At 46.0% G+C, this 16,048-nt stretch overlaps 1 protein-coding gene across 1 annotated transcript in view; it reads left to right on the top strand.

The window, feature by feature from the left end:
* The first annotated feature begins 2,359 nt into the window (after positions 1-2,359).
* sdc3 (syndecan 3) overlaps positions 2,360-16,048 on the top strand; it is a 36,501-nt gene continuing 22,812 nt past the window's right edge. Inside the window, exon 1 of the mRNA XM_080484599.1 lies at positions 2,360-2,914. Coding sequence (XP_080340725.1) covers positions 2,861-2,914 — 54 coding nt within the window. The 5' untranslated portion in view covers positions 2,360-2,860. The remainder of the gene's footprint in view (positions 2,915-16,048) is intronic.

Raw genomic sequence — 16,048 nt, 5'->3', positions numbered from 1 at the left:
TGACAACCAAGCGGCACTGAGCCGCAATGATGGAACCGAGCAAAGAAAAAATCCCAACTAATGTGTACCACTTACAGCACGGCCATTATTTTCAGTCCCCTGGAATGATTATTCACATAATTATATGCTCACGATTGGCTGAGCACCAGTGAAAGCCCTTAGATCATAACTCCAGAGGAAAACTGAACAGCGACTGATGTTGAAGTAAATTCACGACTCTTGCCTGTTGAGGAGACTAATGCACTTTTAATAATTAAGATACGACTAATGAGACCGAGGTCTGTGACGAGAGATTAGCAGACGACACTGCAGGTGTCTGTCAACACACCCTCCCTCCCTCCCTACCTCCCTCCCTCTCTCTCTCCCTCTCTTGCTCTTTCAGTTTTATTCAAAGTGCCTCAAAGATAAATAAAACCTGTTCTCACCTGCCCGGTCTTTGTGCGGGGCGTGCAAAGCCCCAACGGAAATGGCAGGGTGTTACTTTTGAAAAACAAGGTGATGCCGCTGGTGGTGAAGCCTCGACTTTGTTGAAATCACAAAACAAGAGAAGAAACCCCCACACGGGAAAAAAAATTGGCTGTATTACCTGTGAGCGTTTTCAGACCATGTGAAAAGTGTCTTGTGGGACGCCTACAAAGGCCCGAGGGTTACAGCTTTATACAAGGCTCAATTTCCTGCTGGATAAAAGAAAAGCTACCCCCCCCCTGTCCACTTATACTTTGTACTTGAGTGGTTTGACGCCAGCATTTTGCAATGAGTCACACAAGTGATGAATAGCAGAAGGTCTCAGGGTGGATATGGGACAATCTTTTTCTTATTTACACGTCTTGGATCCGTCAGAATTTACGTAGTATATCTTTCCTGCGGAAGTCCTATTATAAATTGAGATGGGAAAGATGGTACAGCACATCCATCCATCTTCAGCGCCTCTGAATCTCTGATTTGTTAATACGTTCCAGTGAGAATCCGCTCTCACCCGCATACGAAAGCAGGAACCTTAAACACAAAACAGTTTCCCAGGTCTGATCCAGATTCCACAAACGTATGAGGAGGTTTTGCTTAAAGTTTGGTGACTGCTATGTGGTGTTTTAGGCCAGCCTGAGCTTTCCTCTGTCTTCACCCACAAAGCAAACACAGCTACAGGTGATAATTAACAGTGTCCCAGTGGTGTCGGATCACAAGATTCCTAAAGTTGTTCGTTGACCAAAAACAAGGTCAGGTCCCCTGCATGGCAGTTCTCCCCAAAAGACTGTACTTTGAGACTGTGAAAACATGCTGTATGAGGATATTTAGTTGGCCAGTTCTAACATTACTACTGCATTTGAGGTATATAGTTTCTGTGTTTGCCCTGTGATGGATCAGCAGCCTGTTTAGGATGTATCCTGCCTTTGCTCATGCAGACAGCTGACATTAAAGTCTCCAGGCCCCAGGCAAACTCGAACTGGATTAAACAGGAGATTCTTCGGTGGATGTTACCAGAAGTGACACATAATCAGGTCAAACTACTTGAACTGTGTTCAATAACATGTAGCCGAGAGGCACTGCTGTCTAAAACAAACCTCTAGTAAAACTATAAATCACAAACATCAGTTCAATCTTTAATTGCCTCGTCCATAGCTGGCACGTTATTTAAGGTATCTACAAAATATGTAAACGCTTAGAAGAACATCCTCTGTTAATAGAATGAACTTATTGGCAACAAAAAGGCCAAATGAAAAGATTTTTTTATATGAATCTAAGTTTTCTGTGTAGTCGATTTATAATTTTGTTTTTTATTTCAAATCAAGTTGGTCAGCTGGACTGGGCTTATCCAACTGGTTTGGTGAAAGTAGTCAAATAAACTATAGGATATATACAAATGTATTGTGCGTATAAGTACACTTCAAGAAAAATACTTCTAAGGGTGCAAGCACCTAAAAAAAAAAAGACTATATAATGTGCGTTTTTCCTGTTGGTTACTTCTATATATGCTCAGTCACCGTGACGCAGCCAATCAGAGCGGCGGAGCGCAGCTGCTGCTTCAAGGTGTCACATGAATCCAACCTGAGCGCATCAACAACGGCCAAACCTGCAGCTGATTCAGTGTGTGTGTGTGTGTGTGTGTGTGTGTGTGTGTGTGTGTGTGTGTGTGGGGCTGCGGGTGTCTAACCGATCTGCAGGGGGCATCCTCGCCCCGACTCTCGGATCCCCCCCACCATTCTCTCCCCTATCTGTGTTGAACAACACACACACACACACACACACACACACACACACACACACACACACACACACACACACACACACACACACACACACACACACACACTCCTCCTCCTCTTTCTCCTCCTGCCAAACTCCCAGGCCAGGCAGCGTCGCCATACGGAACATCCTGCCCTCAACGGAGAGGGGGAGGAGAGAGAGAGAGACTGAGACACCGAGGGGGAGAGAGAGAGAGAGACACTGGGACACTGAGAGAGAGAGAGAGAGAGAGAGGTCTGCTGTCTCCCGGTAGTAAATTATCAGGGTTCGAGCACAAAAACTCAGAGACACACGGAGGAGGAGGAACGGAGGCCTGGAGGAGACGTCGGAGCTTCACGGGTGACCGGGAGCAGCAGCAGCAGCAGCGCGTGAAGCTTTGGATTAAAAAAAAAAAAAAAGAAGAAGCTCCGACTGTAGAAGGACTGATGGTCGCGCGGACGGGCGGCGCGCACTGAAGTTGGACCGAGACCGAGAGCGCACACGCACACCGGCGCACACACACACGCAGCAGCAAGCAGCAGGACCGGGAGCAGCTTTTTGTCCTCCCCTCCCCATCCACCTTCCCGAACCCCGTGAAGGCAGCGGCGGCCCCGGGAGGCTGAGCCCGTGCACCCCGACCATGAAGCTGCCTTGGCTGCTCGCGCTCACGGCGCTGTTCGCTCACACCGCCACGGTAAGCCGGGACCTCCGATCCTTTGTTAACCAGAGTCTGTGCAATTTATTTATTTATTCCCGGTGCATGCGTGTGTCTGTGCGCGTGCGTGTTCATAAACGAGACAGTGACTGTGGCTGCACGGGAGGAAATCCTGCACTCGACCTACATATCAGCCCTCATTGGCCGTCCGCGACTCCCGTGCACCCCACCCCCCGCTTTTACACACACACACACACACACACACACACACACACACACACACACACACACACACACACACACACACACACACACACACACACACACACACACACACACACACACACACACCAGCCTTTGTGTCTCAGTGTCGGGATTTACTGTGGCCTGTGTCCCCTTGAGTCAGGAAGTGTGTGTGTGTGTGTGTGTGTGTCGGTAATTAGCGGGTTATCTCTAATTGGGCTTGATGAGGGGTTTTCGTGCGGCGGCTCGTTATGTGGTGTCTGTGTCACCAGCTCACATCCTGCCGTTAATTCGGGGGGGGGGGGGGGGGACTCCAGTCATACTGCGGCTTTAACGACTTTATTACCGGGTGTCTGCGTGCGCGCGTGTGTGTTACGAAGGGGGGTGGTTGAGGGTGTCAGATGGCCAACATGTGACGCGCGCACGCTCCTTTAATTGCCAGATTTGGGCGAGCTCACTGTGGGGATGGGTGCCAGCATCCAAGCCGGGGGCATCCTCGCGTTATACATTTGAGGTGTGTGTGTGTGCGCGCGCGCGCTTGCTTGCTTGTGGCTAAAAGTGGGTGGGGTAACGGAGAAGTTAACGGCGATGCGGTGCGCGAACGGAGGCTCGGGTTGAATGATGTCATCGGGAATCGCGAGGAGGAACGCTGATTAGGAATGCGCGACCCCCCAGCTCTCTCTCTCTCTCTCTCTCTTTCTCCCCCACACACACTCATCTCTCCGGATCCACGCCGAGATATATTCGCCCCCCTATCGCACGCCCACACCTTCCGTTACCGATGAATCCAGATTTATCCTATAAGCAGCAGGAGGAGGAGGTGGAGGAGGAAGAAGCTGAATCATTGAGAGAAAAGGAAGTGGGACCGAAAATGCAGATCTTCTTGTGAAAATCAAAACCCCAACAAAGTGCCCCCAGTGTGCTGCACACACTTTGAGATCTTTATTCTGCTTCACTGTGTTTTTATCCTGTTCTCCCCTCTTCCATTCAAGGGTGCATCTAGTTGTGAAATGGCTTTGGGGCTCTCTCTCCCCACATACATACACACACACACACACATTAGATGCACTAGATGTTTGCACAACGTTTTTAATACAGCACCTATTAAGAGGAGGGATTTCAACACACAGATGATGGGAAACGGCCCATCTATCCAACCTCTAACTACATGGCGTCAGCTTCAGGACGTTCGGAGGGTTTTCTTGTTTCTAATCTCATAAAAATGTTCCGATCACATTCAGCTTTGATGATTTGTCTCGACTGAGCTGCTCCAGAAGCCTCAGTTAAGTCATTTCAATCCACTCTGTGGTGGACATGTTTAGGTTTGGGGGGGGGGGGGGGGGGGGGGGGTTTGTTTAAATGGGCCTCTTGCAGTCATTGATTTCAACTGTAACTACGACGTCACTCCAGAGAGAGCTCGAGGGTGACGTGATCCCGCATGACTGAAATCTGAAGTTGAATCCAAAGTGTGCTTTCGAGCTGGAGAATGATGTCCTGCGGTTTTCTGTTGCGTTGGAGTTTGAGCATGTTCTCCAGGAGTCCGCTCAGACCAGAAATGTATATTTCTTCGACACTGGGGCTCCATTATACTTACAGAAAGTGAAAAAGTGTTTGTCTGATCATTTATACTGCAGATGGTTAAAAAAACCAAACCAAACAATCAACCAACCAGAGCATCTGGGGTAAAATAATGAGGCACAAATTGATTCAGCAAGTTACAAAACTAACCTCAGACTTCATGTTGTATTTTAGTGGTAGAAATGAATGTTATCAGATTTATTGAACAGTATATTTGTTTGTTTTCCAGCTTGACTCGTGGCTGTGACACACCATCAGTTGGAGCTTTGTACTTTGTGCTCCCATGGTGATTGAAAGAGCATAGAAGCAAAGATCTTCAAACTACTGAGACTTGAGGCAACATGTAGACCCATTATTTATGACTGTTTGTGATGCCGAGTGTTTCTGTCTTCACAGCTGAATACAGCATCATTTCGTGTTCTTTTGCAGATGATGGTGCATTTATTTGATTGAACGATGGCGTCCTATGAACTTGTACCTGTGGTATTTGGCTCTGAAGGGAAAGGTTCTTAATCGCTCGGTGGGTGCAGTGCATTTTCAATGACACATAAATACATCTGATATTGTGTCTTCGCGGTGCCAATTCGTCAACACGTTTTCAAAAAGCCAATTTAACAGTGTGCAATCTTAAATGTTTTCGGGGCCCCTTGATGTCTGTGGCCCCGGGGCTGGTGAATGCCTGGACTTGCTCGACTCGGCTTCGCTGTAATTACTTTGCTTGGACACGATATTTGTATTGTCAACATGTTGGAGAGTAACGACTGGCTGTTTCTGCGGCGACGCTGCACCGGTTTTGGCGGAGGTTTTCAACACTACACACACAAACACACACACACACCGATTACCACTGGGTCAGTCTGTTGCCATCTTTGCCAAAGATCCTCGGCCTCAAACTGAACTAATCTGTCTTTAAGTGTACAGATGGAGACGGGTGTGACACACATATGCACACAGACACACACATACTTAAATAGCCAGTGTTGTGAACGTATAGGTTTGGCACACGTTGGTGACACACACACTCAAACCTCAACAGCCCAATTACAAGGCTCACCTCATGCAACCTGGACACACACACACACACACACACACAGGAACCACAGTTGCATGTGACTGCTGACAGGATCTTTCCTCAGACGCCTCCTGGCTTGAAACCAGCTGACTTCATGCGTCTTCAGAGTGATCCCCGGTCTTACGTCTCCGTGGGTATTTCCTGTTATCAAAGTTGTGACATCATTTCCGGATGACTATATCATACATGGGAGACTGATTTTTTCCCATGGACATCTGCTCTGTCCCACGGATCGCCTGTGTGTGTGCGTCCATTGTGTGTGTGTGTGCGCATATCTTTGCCTTCATGAGAGCTCCGACTGTCCATCTGTCTGTGTGGGCTCAAAAATAGTGAATATCCACTGCCAAAAACTTGTTCACGCCAGCCTTCTCTCTCTCTCTCTCGCTCCTTGAAAAGTGGGTGTCTGTGGCGGAAAAGCGTTGTGTTCTCGAGGATCATGTTTAACTCGTGGAATGAATCAGTGTTTTGTGCGTCCGATGGCAGACAAAGCCCCCCATAGAGAGACCAAGAAGGAGAGAAGGATCAAGAAAAAAGAAAAAAATAGCCGGAGTGAGGCGGCTTGAGGGAGAGTGTGGAATGCGAGAGGCAATTTGACACAGGAAGTGGGTCCTTCTCACCCTCCTGGAGGACAAAGTCCCCACACAGGCAGGGATGAGGGCTGGCAGGTAGCAAACAGGGGTGGGGCGGGTGGCGGAGGGGTTTCAGGTGTATGTGAAGGCATGGGTGACGCTCGGGGGGCGGCGGGTTATCTTCTCGCGGCGAGAGGAAATGAAAAGGATCATGGTTCATATCCGGAGTTGCATTCAAGTGGGCCATCGTCTGGAGGTCAACTTGGGCCCAGTGAGGGAATAATGATGGCTTTCAGTGGGAAAAAGTCTGCTCCCACCATCTCGTCTCGTTCCCCCTTCGGCTGTATGTGTGTGTGTGTGTGTGTGTGTTCGGTGTGTACACATACTGCTCACCCGCATATGAAAGCGGGTTCTTATCATAGGATGGGCCGGCTTGGCAGATGTGTGCTGTATTTGACTGGAATTAGTTTTCCTTTCTCATGGAGGGAGTTTTTAATGTTTAAATTCAACTCGGAATGGCTGGAATTTCCCATTTACTATTGAAGCGATAACAGTATGTGGGCACGGCGCAAACCTGCGATCCACAATCCGCCGTGTTTAATACGTTCCCCTCTGAGCTGGAATGAACTGGCAGCTAGGAATTTTATTTCAGGTCGAAGTTTTACTAAAATGCCCTGTATGCAACGCTTTCTTCAATTTAATGAGCGTTAAACAGAGACCGGTTTCTAATAGTCACTTGGCGAGCTCAGGAGACCCTTCATTTGTCTTTAGGACGCTTCCACATCTGCGAAATGGCACACTAATAGTTGAGATGTCATATTTGACCCGCTCTCTGAATTTACAATTCATAGTGGTGTACTTTTCTCACTCTGGAGTCTCCAACCAAAAAAAAGGAGAACAGCTATTTTTGCTAATGTAAACTTAACCGTATGTCAGCCAGCGTCCTATGATGTGATTTGTATCTTCACGATAATACGACTTCAAAAATGGCCATTTTTCATCTGCTGGAGGAGCTTCTGTTTGTCAGGCTGCAGCGGAGCCCCGGCAGTCTGCACTAAGCAGCGAGGATCATGAACCAGATAAAAGCAGAGGTGCCAAACGCGGGGCAGGAATGGTCCAGAGTTTACTCATTGTTAGTCACCACTTAACTTCTGAAGAGCTGAAGATAAAATACAAAGATGACTCAGATGAGCTGAAAGTGCTGAGGAATTGAAGGCAGGATTTTGTGCCTCCATGAATAGATTATTGTAATTTATTGTACTCTTAACTCGGCCAATGTCGCTGCTCTACAGATGGTTGAAAATGCTGCAGCTCATCTTCCAGCAAAGACAATAATGAAGCCCTGGAGCATATGTCTGACTGGCTGTGCTTATATAGGAAGCAAGTCTCTTAAAAAAAAAAAAGCCCCTTAAATTGTGAATTACTTCTTCCAACTTAAGGCCACAAGCGGCCAATTTTTCCAACGGCGTGAGTGAAGGCAGGGTCCGCCCTGGGCAGGCCGCCAGTCCATCACAGGACAAACACACAAACAAAAGTGTTATTTCGCTCTACGTATTTCTTTCAATATCAGTTTGTGTATCTTCATAGAGAAGTGAATTAAGAAAATATAAACAACTAAACCGATTCAGCTCAAGAAAGACAAATACAGAAAAGCCCACAGTCAAGCAGCGTTAAAACTCTACCCAAAACAATTTAGAAGTTGGAGTCATACAGCAAGGTATTTAATTAAAATGTAAACTACATATTAGGCTTCTGAAAGTGGCACATATGTAAAATCAACTTTTGCACTCATTAGGCTGATTTTTTTTTCTGCGTTCTGTTCACTTCAGTGTGAACCGCACAGCGTTCTCAGCTGGTTATTATGCAGAGTGTCTGCTCCCATGCCCTGAAGTCCAGTATGTTAATCCTTTCATTATTATAGACCTGCTGTGCTATTTTTCAATCAGTCTGGCTCTTATTAAGTTTACAGCCATTTTAGCGTTGTGGCACCGAAACGTCATGCTAGACAACGTCCACAACGAGTCGAGCTTCCAGAAAACACAATAGTTTGAACAATGACGACTCCACACAGCTAAACAACCCCCCCCCCCCCCCCCCCCCCCCCCAACGCCCCCAGAAAAAGATTGTGGAGTGAAACTCTCCCAGTCTAGTGCGTTGGAGTAATCCCACGTAATGAAAAGAAGACATTTATTGGCTGAATTCATCCACCTGGAAACTTTGGCTTCTCTCTACATGACCAGCAATACACTCTCACATACACACACAAGTTGAGACACGCTTGCTCACATATGCAGTGATGCACGGCAACATCGTGATTACCACACACACACACACGGGGCTGGTGAGTTGTGGTGGTGTGCAGCCGTTTTGTAGATTCAGTGAGTCAGAGGGAGACGGAGAACGCTGGAGGTGTTTTAGGTAGGTCAAAAGAAGAAACAGCTCGTGCAGAAGCTAAACACATGCAGACTCCCCTGCAGTAATTGGGCAGGACTACGCAGACATACATATTCTCCGGAGTTGGGGGGGGGGGGGGGTAGATTAATATAGAGATGGGGGGAGGAGGAGGGGAGGAATGGAATGGAAAAAAGGGGAGGTGTGCAGACCACAAGATAATGAGGAAGAGCCAACGAGGGGAAGGGCATAAAATGGAGAAAGGGAGGGATGGAAAAAGAGTTAAGGTGATGGTAAGATGGGGATGTTGGATAGAAGGGAGTGGAAGACGTGATAGTGAGGAAGGAGGAAAATTGAGTGCTGCATGATCGGAAGAGGGTGATAAAAGACGGTGTCAGAAAACTGAAGGAGGAAAGAAGGGACAAAGGAAAGACAGGGGGAAGATGGGTGATACTGGGATGTGAAGAGGGCAGGGGGGTAGAAAATGAGGACTGAATGATGGGGATGACAGCAAAGGGACGGAGCAATGGAGGTGCTGGGATGGAGTCGGGATGGAGGGATGTCAGGAGAGAAAAAGGGAGGGAGTCAGGGTGGGGGAGGGAGGCGTGCACTGCTCATTCCCAGGAGACGCTGCTCTACCTGCTCTCCTCGGCCGTTGCCATGACAACCACCATGGCTGCCGCTGTCACAGCTTTATCGCCCCGCTCTCCTCTTCGTTCCCTCTCTTCCCCGCCTTTTTTTTTCTTCCTCTCTTTCATTCTGGCTTGTTCTTTTCGCTGTTGCCGGTCTCATTCACAGCTTCACCAATATTTATTTAGCGGATCCCTTCTTCCACTCTTCCCTTCCCCTTTTTGTCTCTCCAGTTCACTCCCTCCGTCTCTGTTTCCATCCTCTTCCTGTCCTTTCTGTCCCATCTGTTCCACTACAATGAATTCAAACAAGCAAGCTGGAGAGAAGTGGCAGCTGTGCTTCACCTTTACTGTGTCTGTGTGTGTATGTGTGTGTGTGTGTGTGTGTGTGTGTTAATGTGTATGTTTGTGTGTATGTGTGTTCTATTACAGGACTCTAAATTAGAGAGCATAAACGCAGTGCCGTCTCCCAAAACCACAAAGCATTCTGGGATCCCTGTGTGTTACAGCTTTCGCTATAAATAAAACCCCCAGAAACAGGGCGCCTCCTTCCCACCAACAAACCTTTGCGACTATATATATATATGTGTGTGTGTGTGTGTGAGTGACAGAGTATGAATCACAGATGCCTTTCGGCAGCATATTAACTATACGCTGAGATGATATGATCAAATGTACGCTCGTATTATTCACATCTATCTGTGTTTTATTTGTGCTGCGCTGCTTCAGCCTGTGTTTGAGTAAGTGCGGGGTAATTAACGAAGGGCCCGGATGGGCGGGTCCATGCAGAGCCGTCCAATGGAGTTGCTGGAATGCGTTGCTCCTGATAAGAGCGGGCTGAGGCCGCGATAAGGTCGGGCTTTCACACTCTGGACCCCGGGTATCATCTCTGTGAGGTTGCCCCCCCCCCGACCCTCTGTACTCGACTCCATCTCCCTCTCCATCTGTCTGCCTCCTTCTCCATCACACAGCCACTTCTGACTGTAACCTCACATCTCCAGTGAATAAAGAAACTCTCCACATTTACTCGTTTGTAAAGCTAGAAACATGTAAAGTAAAATTATGAATCCAACTTTCAACTGGATTGTACTGATTATATCAGCCCAGTGTATATTTGATATGAACTGTTGATCGTTTCACTCAGACTGCCATTGTTTGTGTTTAATTGAAGTGATTTCTCTTCATTTTCCATTATGTTGAGCTGATTCTTTCACATCTTTCAATGTCTAACGGATGGTTGGATATTAAAATAAGAAAGTTGATGATCAGTTTAGAAAAATTCTATGTTTAGATAATTATGAAAATACCCATTAGTCTGAGTCGAGCACTCCTTCGTGAAATAGAATGATTAGCAGCAGTTTTGACGGTTCATTAATCGTTCCAGTCATTTATTTAGAAATAATAGCAAACATATGTAACGCCCCATCTCGATCCCATCTGAAAACTCAACCCTCTTTTTCTGGTTTATTATTTTATAAATCAAATTGGTTGGTTTGATAAAAAGTCACTCTGGACTCCGGGATCATGTGATTTAACAGCCTATTGATTTGACCTTAAAATAACATCGGTGTGGAATTTTACTACAATGTGGTATAAAGGTAAAGGACAGAAAACCTTGGAGCAAGGTTGTAGTTTACTTCATTCACTCTGTGAAGAACCTGTTTCTTCAGTAGAAACTTGCTTTCTTACTGGAAACGTTATCATCGTTCCTCTGGGAGCCGGTCTTTTGAAAATGGCCACTATAGCCATTCGCGGCCTCGTACCAGTGAGCGGTGGTGGAGAGTGCACCCGAATGAAGACGCAGAGGAAGATGGAGAGTGCACCGTCCCGGGGGAGCGCCTTTAAGGCCGTACAGGAAGAGATAAAGATCCAGTAAGATGGGAGCCACGTCGGATCGAATCTAAACGGCAGAGGTATTATATGCGACTAAAGTCAAACGGCTTCTGGCTTTAAAGTAATTTGTGAAACTCCTCCACCTCGGCTCGCATGTCCTAGAGGGTGTGAACGCTCGCGAGGGAGGAGCCACGTTTCAGCACGGGAACAAGAAAAGCCACATCAAAAGATGCGCGCATTCCTGTGTATGTCACCCTGTCTGTCACCACTGCGTTTTATCTCCTTTAATTACTCAGCGTCACAGTTTCTACTTTAGTCATATTGCCTCCTCTTTTTATAACCGATTTAGGAAGATTGAATCTGCAGTTATTCACGCCCGATTGCGTAATGTTTTGTGGCCTTTACTCTGTTTGATTGGGGTTTGTTGCTGGATATTGTGTTATTTCGTCACAGTTGTATTGAAAATCCACTCTGTGACAAAAAGCAGCCTGTGTGCGTATTGAGGTGTGTATATATAAACACAACCTGTGAACTTGGTTGTGTGGTCGTGGGGTTAAAGCATGGACACAGGAAGTAAGTATTTATAGATCCGGCCTTCAAGCTTTACATGGAGCTTCCTGAGTGGTGCAGAAATGGGGTGGGGGGATTTTTTATGAAGGTGTGTGTGTTTTTATGTGAGGCTGAGGCAAAGAGGAGCACGGAGAGGCCGTCTGTGCGAACAAGAGAGCGAGACTGTGCAAAAGGCATGTGACTGTGTATGTGTGCGTTTAAATTATTTAGCCCAGCGTCCCGACAGAGGAGGGAACGAGGTCAGGAGCTCATTGCTGCAACGGTTTTCCCCCTCTCTCCATCCATCCCTCCATCTCTACACCCTCAGCCCCTCGTCCTCGTCTCCCACTGCTGCGGAGCTCCTCGTCTGCTCAGCCTGGTGTAATAAACAGGAAGTTGGTAATAAAAGGCTTCCCCCATGTTACCCACGTCCCCTCAATTATCGGCAAGCCATGAGGGAGGGACATCGATCCAATTAAACACGGACACTAAAGTGTGTGTGTGTGTGTGTGTGTGTGTGTGTGTGTGTGTGTGTGTGTGTGTGTGTGTGTGTGTGTGTGTGTGTGTGTGTGTGTGTGTGTGTGTGTGTGTGTGTGTGTGTGTGTGTGTGTGTGTGTGTGTGTGTGTGTGTGTGTGTGTGTGTGTGTGTGTGCACACTGATCCTCTGAAGTAAACCTTTGAACCTCGGATCTTTAAAGGGCTCTTTCAAAGGCATTTGCAGTTTGAACGAGCTACTGAAGCTAATGAGCTGTGTGTGTGTGAAGGAATGTAAATCTGTGTGTGTGTGTGTGTGTGCGTGTGCAAGGGTAGTTAGGGATATTAATATAATATTAATATTGCTTGGTGGTTGCAGCAGGTTTCTTTCCCATAGGGCCTCTCTTTAAATGCCTCCACACAGACACACACACACTTGCAGCAGCAGGTGATTCATTCTTAATCTTTCATTCCAACAGTTGTGGATTAGCCCTAATCTTAGCCGGCAGAGGCTCCAGGTCTAAAAGGCTGACTGACACCGAGAGCGTGCGTGTGCGAACGTATTGTTTATTTAGCCGTGCGAGACGTGATAATTGTTTTTCTTTGTCGGGCTGCGGGTGGTGGAGGGGGTGGTGGAGGTATGACAGGCCATGATATGACTGAAGCAGATACACGAGGGAGACTGACAGGTCACACAACACTGGAACATTATACACAGCAGGAGGGGGAGGAAGCACTCAGTGGAGAGACATGATTTCTTTCTGACGTTAATGCATTTTCTGACATTTTGAAATGAGCCCCCCAGTGTGAGGCTGTGTGTGGACTGGATGCAATCTAAAGTAACTATTATTTTAGTAAACACCTACAATGTTGTCTTGAAGTTATTGATTAATTTTTACAGTAAAGCGTAAATTTCGAATATTTTGTGACAGTTCTGTTTTTTTTTTTTTTTTTTCTAGTTTGTGTTGTTTGACGGTAATAAAAGCAGCTGTTAGTGGTAAAAACCTTTCCTTGTTTCTGAAGGCTTGAACTGTAACTATAGTCTGGAGAGCACCTGTCCTTTTTGTGACAGTTGCATGCCAACGCTAAAACTAGTAACACCCTAATTTGCAATAACTCAGAGAAAAGACTTTTTTGTGTGTCCGTCGGCGTATTTTGTGCATAACGGAAGCAAAAGGCGGGAAAATGTCACAAAGGGCATAACCAGGAGGACAGAGAAGAGAGGAGGACTTGACCAGATAGCCGACTGAATGAGATGTTTGTAAATTGGCGACCTCGTAGCCAAATGGCTCAACGGGAAATCGATAACGCCGGCGATAGCCGATCCTGACCGGCAGCACGCTCACCATCCGGGGTCTCATTTGATAGAAGTGTTTGAAGTAGTTGGGTCAGAGAAGAGAATTGTCCTCCAAAGCGGATGTTTTAAAGCACTGACTCATAAAATTCTGGACCTTTTCTTTTTTTTTTTTTTACCCTGTATTTGAAGTGAAATTTTAACTTTTAATAAAGTATTTCACCGCTGCTTAAATGAAACGTGGGTACTTCTGCCACCTCTCTATGTCAATACATATGAATGAAAACCTTTAACTAGGCTTTAACTATTCCCAACCAGAACTGTGGGCAAATGTAGGACATCCAGAACCTTCAAAAAATAACCAGAAAGCAGCGATACAGAGCTCGGTATACACACATTTAGTAATGCATTGTAATGTATGTAGATAATAGTTTCAGTCATAAGATGGTTAAAAAGTAAAGTTATATCCTTGTAAAAGAAAACTTTGCTAATTTATCCCAACTTTTCTCTTGTTTTTTTTTTTTTTCCTTTCGAGGGAACTTTATGGTGTCACAGTTTGTGTGCTTTTTAAACTCGGGAGGTTTAATATCCAGCCCTAATTGTGACATAAAACGTTTGGCTGAGCTCTGCTGAAGACAAATTGTTTCCTAAACTTCTAATAACACCCTCGAAATAAGTTGGTGGCTGAACACTCCCTCAAAAATTGAACAAAGCAGCAAGGTGTGGCGACAGAGGTGATTAGATACTGAGTGGAGGTGGAGGGAGAGGAGATTTGAAGAAAATGAAAGGGGAATGAGGTCAGAGGCAATCACAGACAAAAGTGATATGAAAGGACAGGGTGGGGGCTAAAGTGCTGCAGGAGGAGAAACGAGGCAGATTGGAGAGGAGAACAATGTGCAGCAGATGTGGCGAGAATATGGCGGGGGGGGGGGACTAGATGAGGGAATCGAATTTGTTAATATTTAAGGTGGTAAAAAGGATACGCAGAGCCCATCAGAGAATAGCGGAAGAATAGGGAGGGATTGGCTTTAGGTGGAGTGAAATGATAAAAGGGCAGAGGAGCTGACGAGGAAGAAAAACGAGAAAATGAAAGGAAGATGGATGTGCTGGATTGGTGTCCCGGCAGCAGGAGAGAGAGACAGAGAGAGACTGGTGGTTAAAGCAGGCCTGTAAAGAGCTTATAGCAGCTGAGACGGATTGAATGGAGAGAACAACCTGGACAGGATTACACTGAGACAGAAGAGAGGAGGAGAGCAAGATGGTATCATAACCCATATATTTGCCCCGTCCTGCGCGAGCACAGGTTAACACGGCTGCTGACCACCTTACCACAGGCTTCACAATCACAATTTAATTAAGTGGGAGCCCACATTACCCAGCAATTAACCATCGCCAAATGTTATACCGAACACTTTGGAGCTAATCTATGTGTTAGACAATCATTCTCAAACCATTAGTTACTTAAATCCACCTCCTAATTAATCAGTCAGTGAGTAATATTGTCGGCGGAGAGAAGAAGCTCTCCTGAAATTACAAATGAACTTGTGACGATGTTTATTCTCGATTTTTAGTGGCGACTGTTGGGAGCCATCGCGCTGCTCCTGCCACGATCACATGAAATACTGCGCGGCGTGTTTAACCTGCTCACCCTCGTTATCTACTTGTTCACGGCGACGTGCAGCACGCATGTGTCAATGTTGCTTCAAATACTTTGCAGCAGCGACTCCCCCTCATTTATACCCTTTTAAATTTATACGTCAACAATGTGTGCGACATGCTCGCTGCTTTTTCAAAGTGGGAGGAGATATTGTTCCTGGAGTGTTTGTGTAGCAGAGCTCAGGTCAACAGGTTTGTCTGTCGATTCCTCTATTGTACTTTATCCATCCTCCAAATTGCTCAACATGTCTTTTTTTGTTTTTTTTGTTGGTCTCGTCTGGTATCTTTTATTTAAGTCAATATGCTTTGAAATTATTTTTGAAATAAAACATCTTGGGGTGGAATGATAATAAAAGTTTCAGAAATAGGCGAGACAATATCTGTAGTGACTCATTCAGTTCGAGCCGCAAGGTAGAAATTAATGTGATGAGTTTCTTTAGGAATTATGTTTCTTATCACGGAAACTATGTGCTGATGGAAAAACTTCAGAAAATACAAAATAAAATCTGGTATTGTCTCAAAAGACACTAAAACGCTTACATCATAGAAGCTGACTTCAATCCAAACAAGTTGGTATTTTCTAAAAGCAAACCTTGGATAGAATTCATTATATCAAAAGTACAGTGGAAACCTGAAACGTGGCGTGTGTTGAGAGATTTAAAAGGTTTCCAACCTTTTTTGACCTTGTCTGTCGTTTCCAGACGTGGTGGGATGAACTATCATTTATGATCTGTAAAATTCAATCACATGCAGTAATGCGAAGTATTAAGTTACTTCTGGTGAGACGGTACAAGAGCCATTCATTAAAAGGAACAGAACCGCATTTGCCTTCCTCTCCCTCGCGCTGGCTCATGATTCGTTGAAGTCTCCTGACATCGATTAGTC

The sequence above is a fragment of the Lipophrys pholis genome, assembly GCF_963383615.2.
Source record: "Lipophrys pholis genome assembly, chromosome: 17".
Lineage (NCBI taxonomy): Eukaryota > Metazoa > Chordata > Actinopteri > Blenniiformes > Blenniidae > Lipophrys > Lipophrys pholis.
This window is presented reverse-complemented; position numbering and strand designations above follow the sequence as displayed.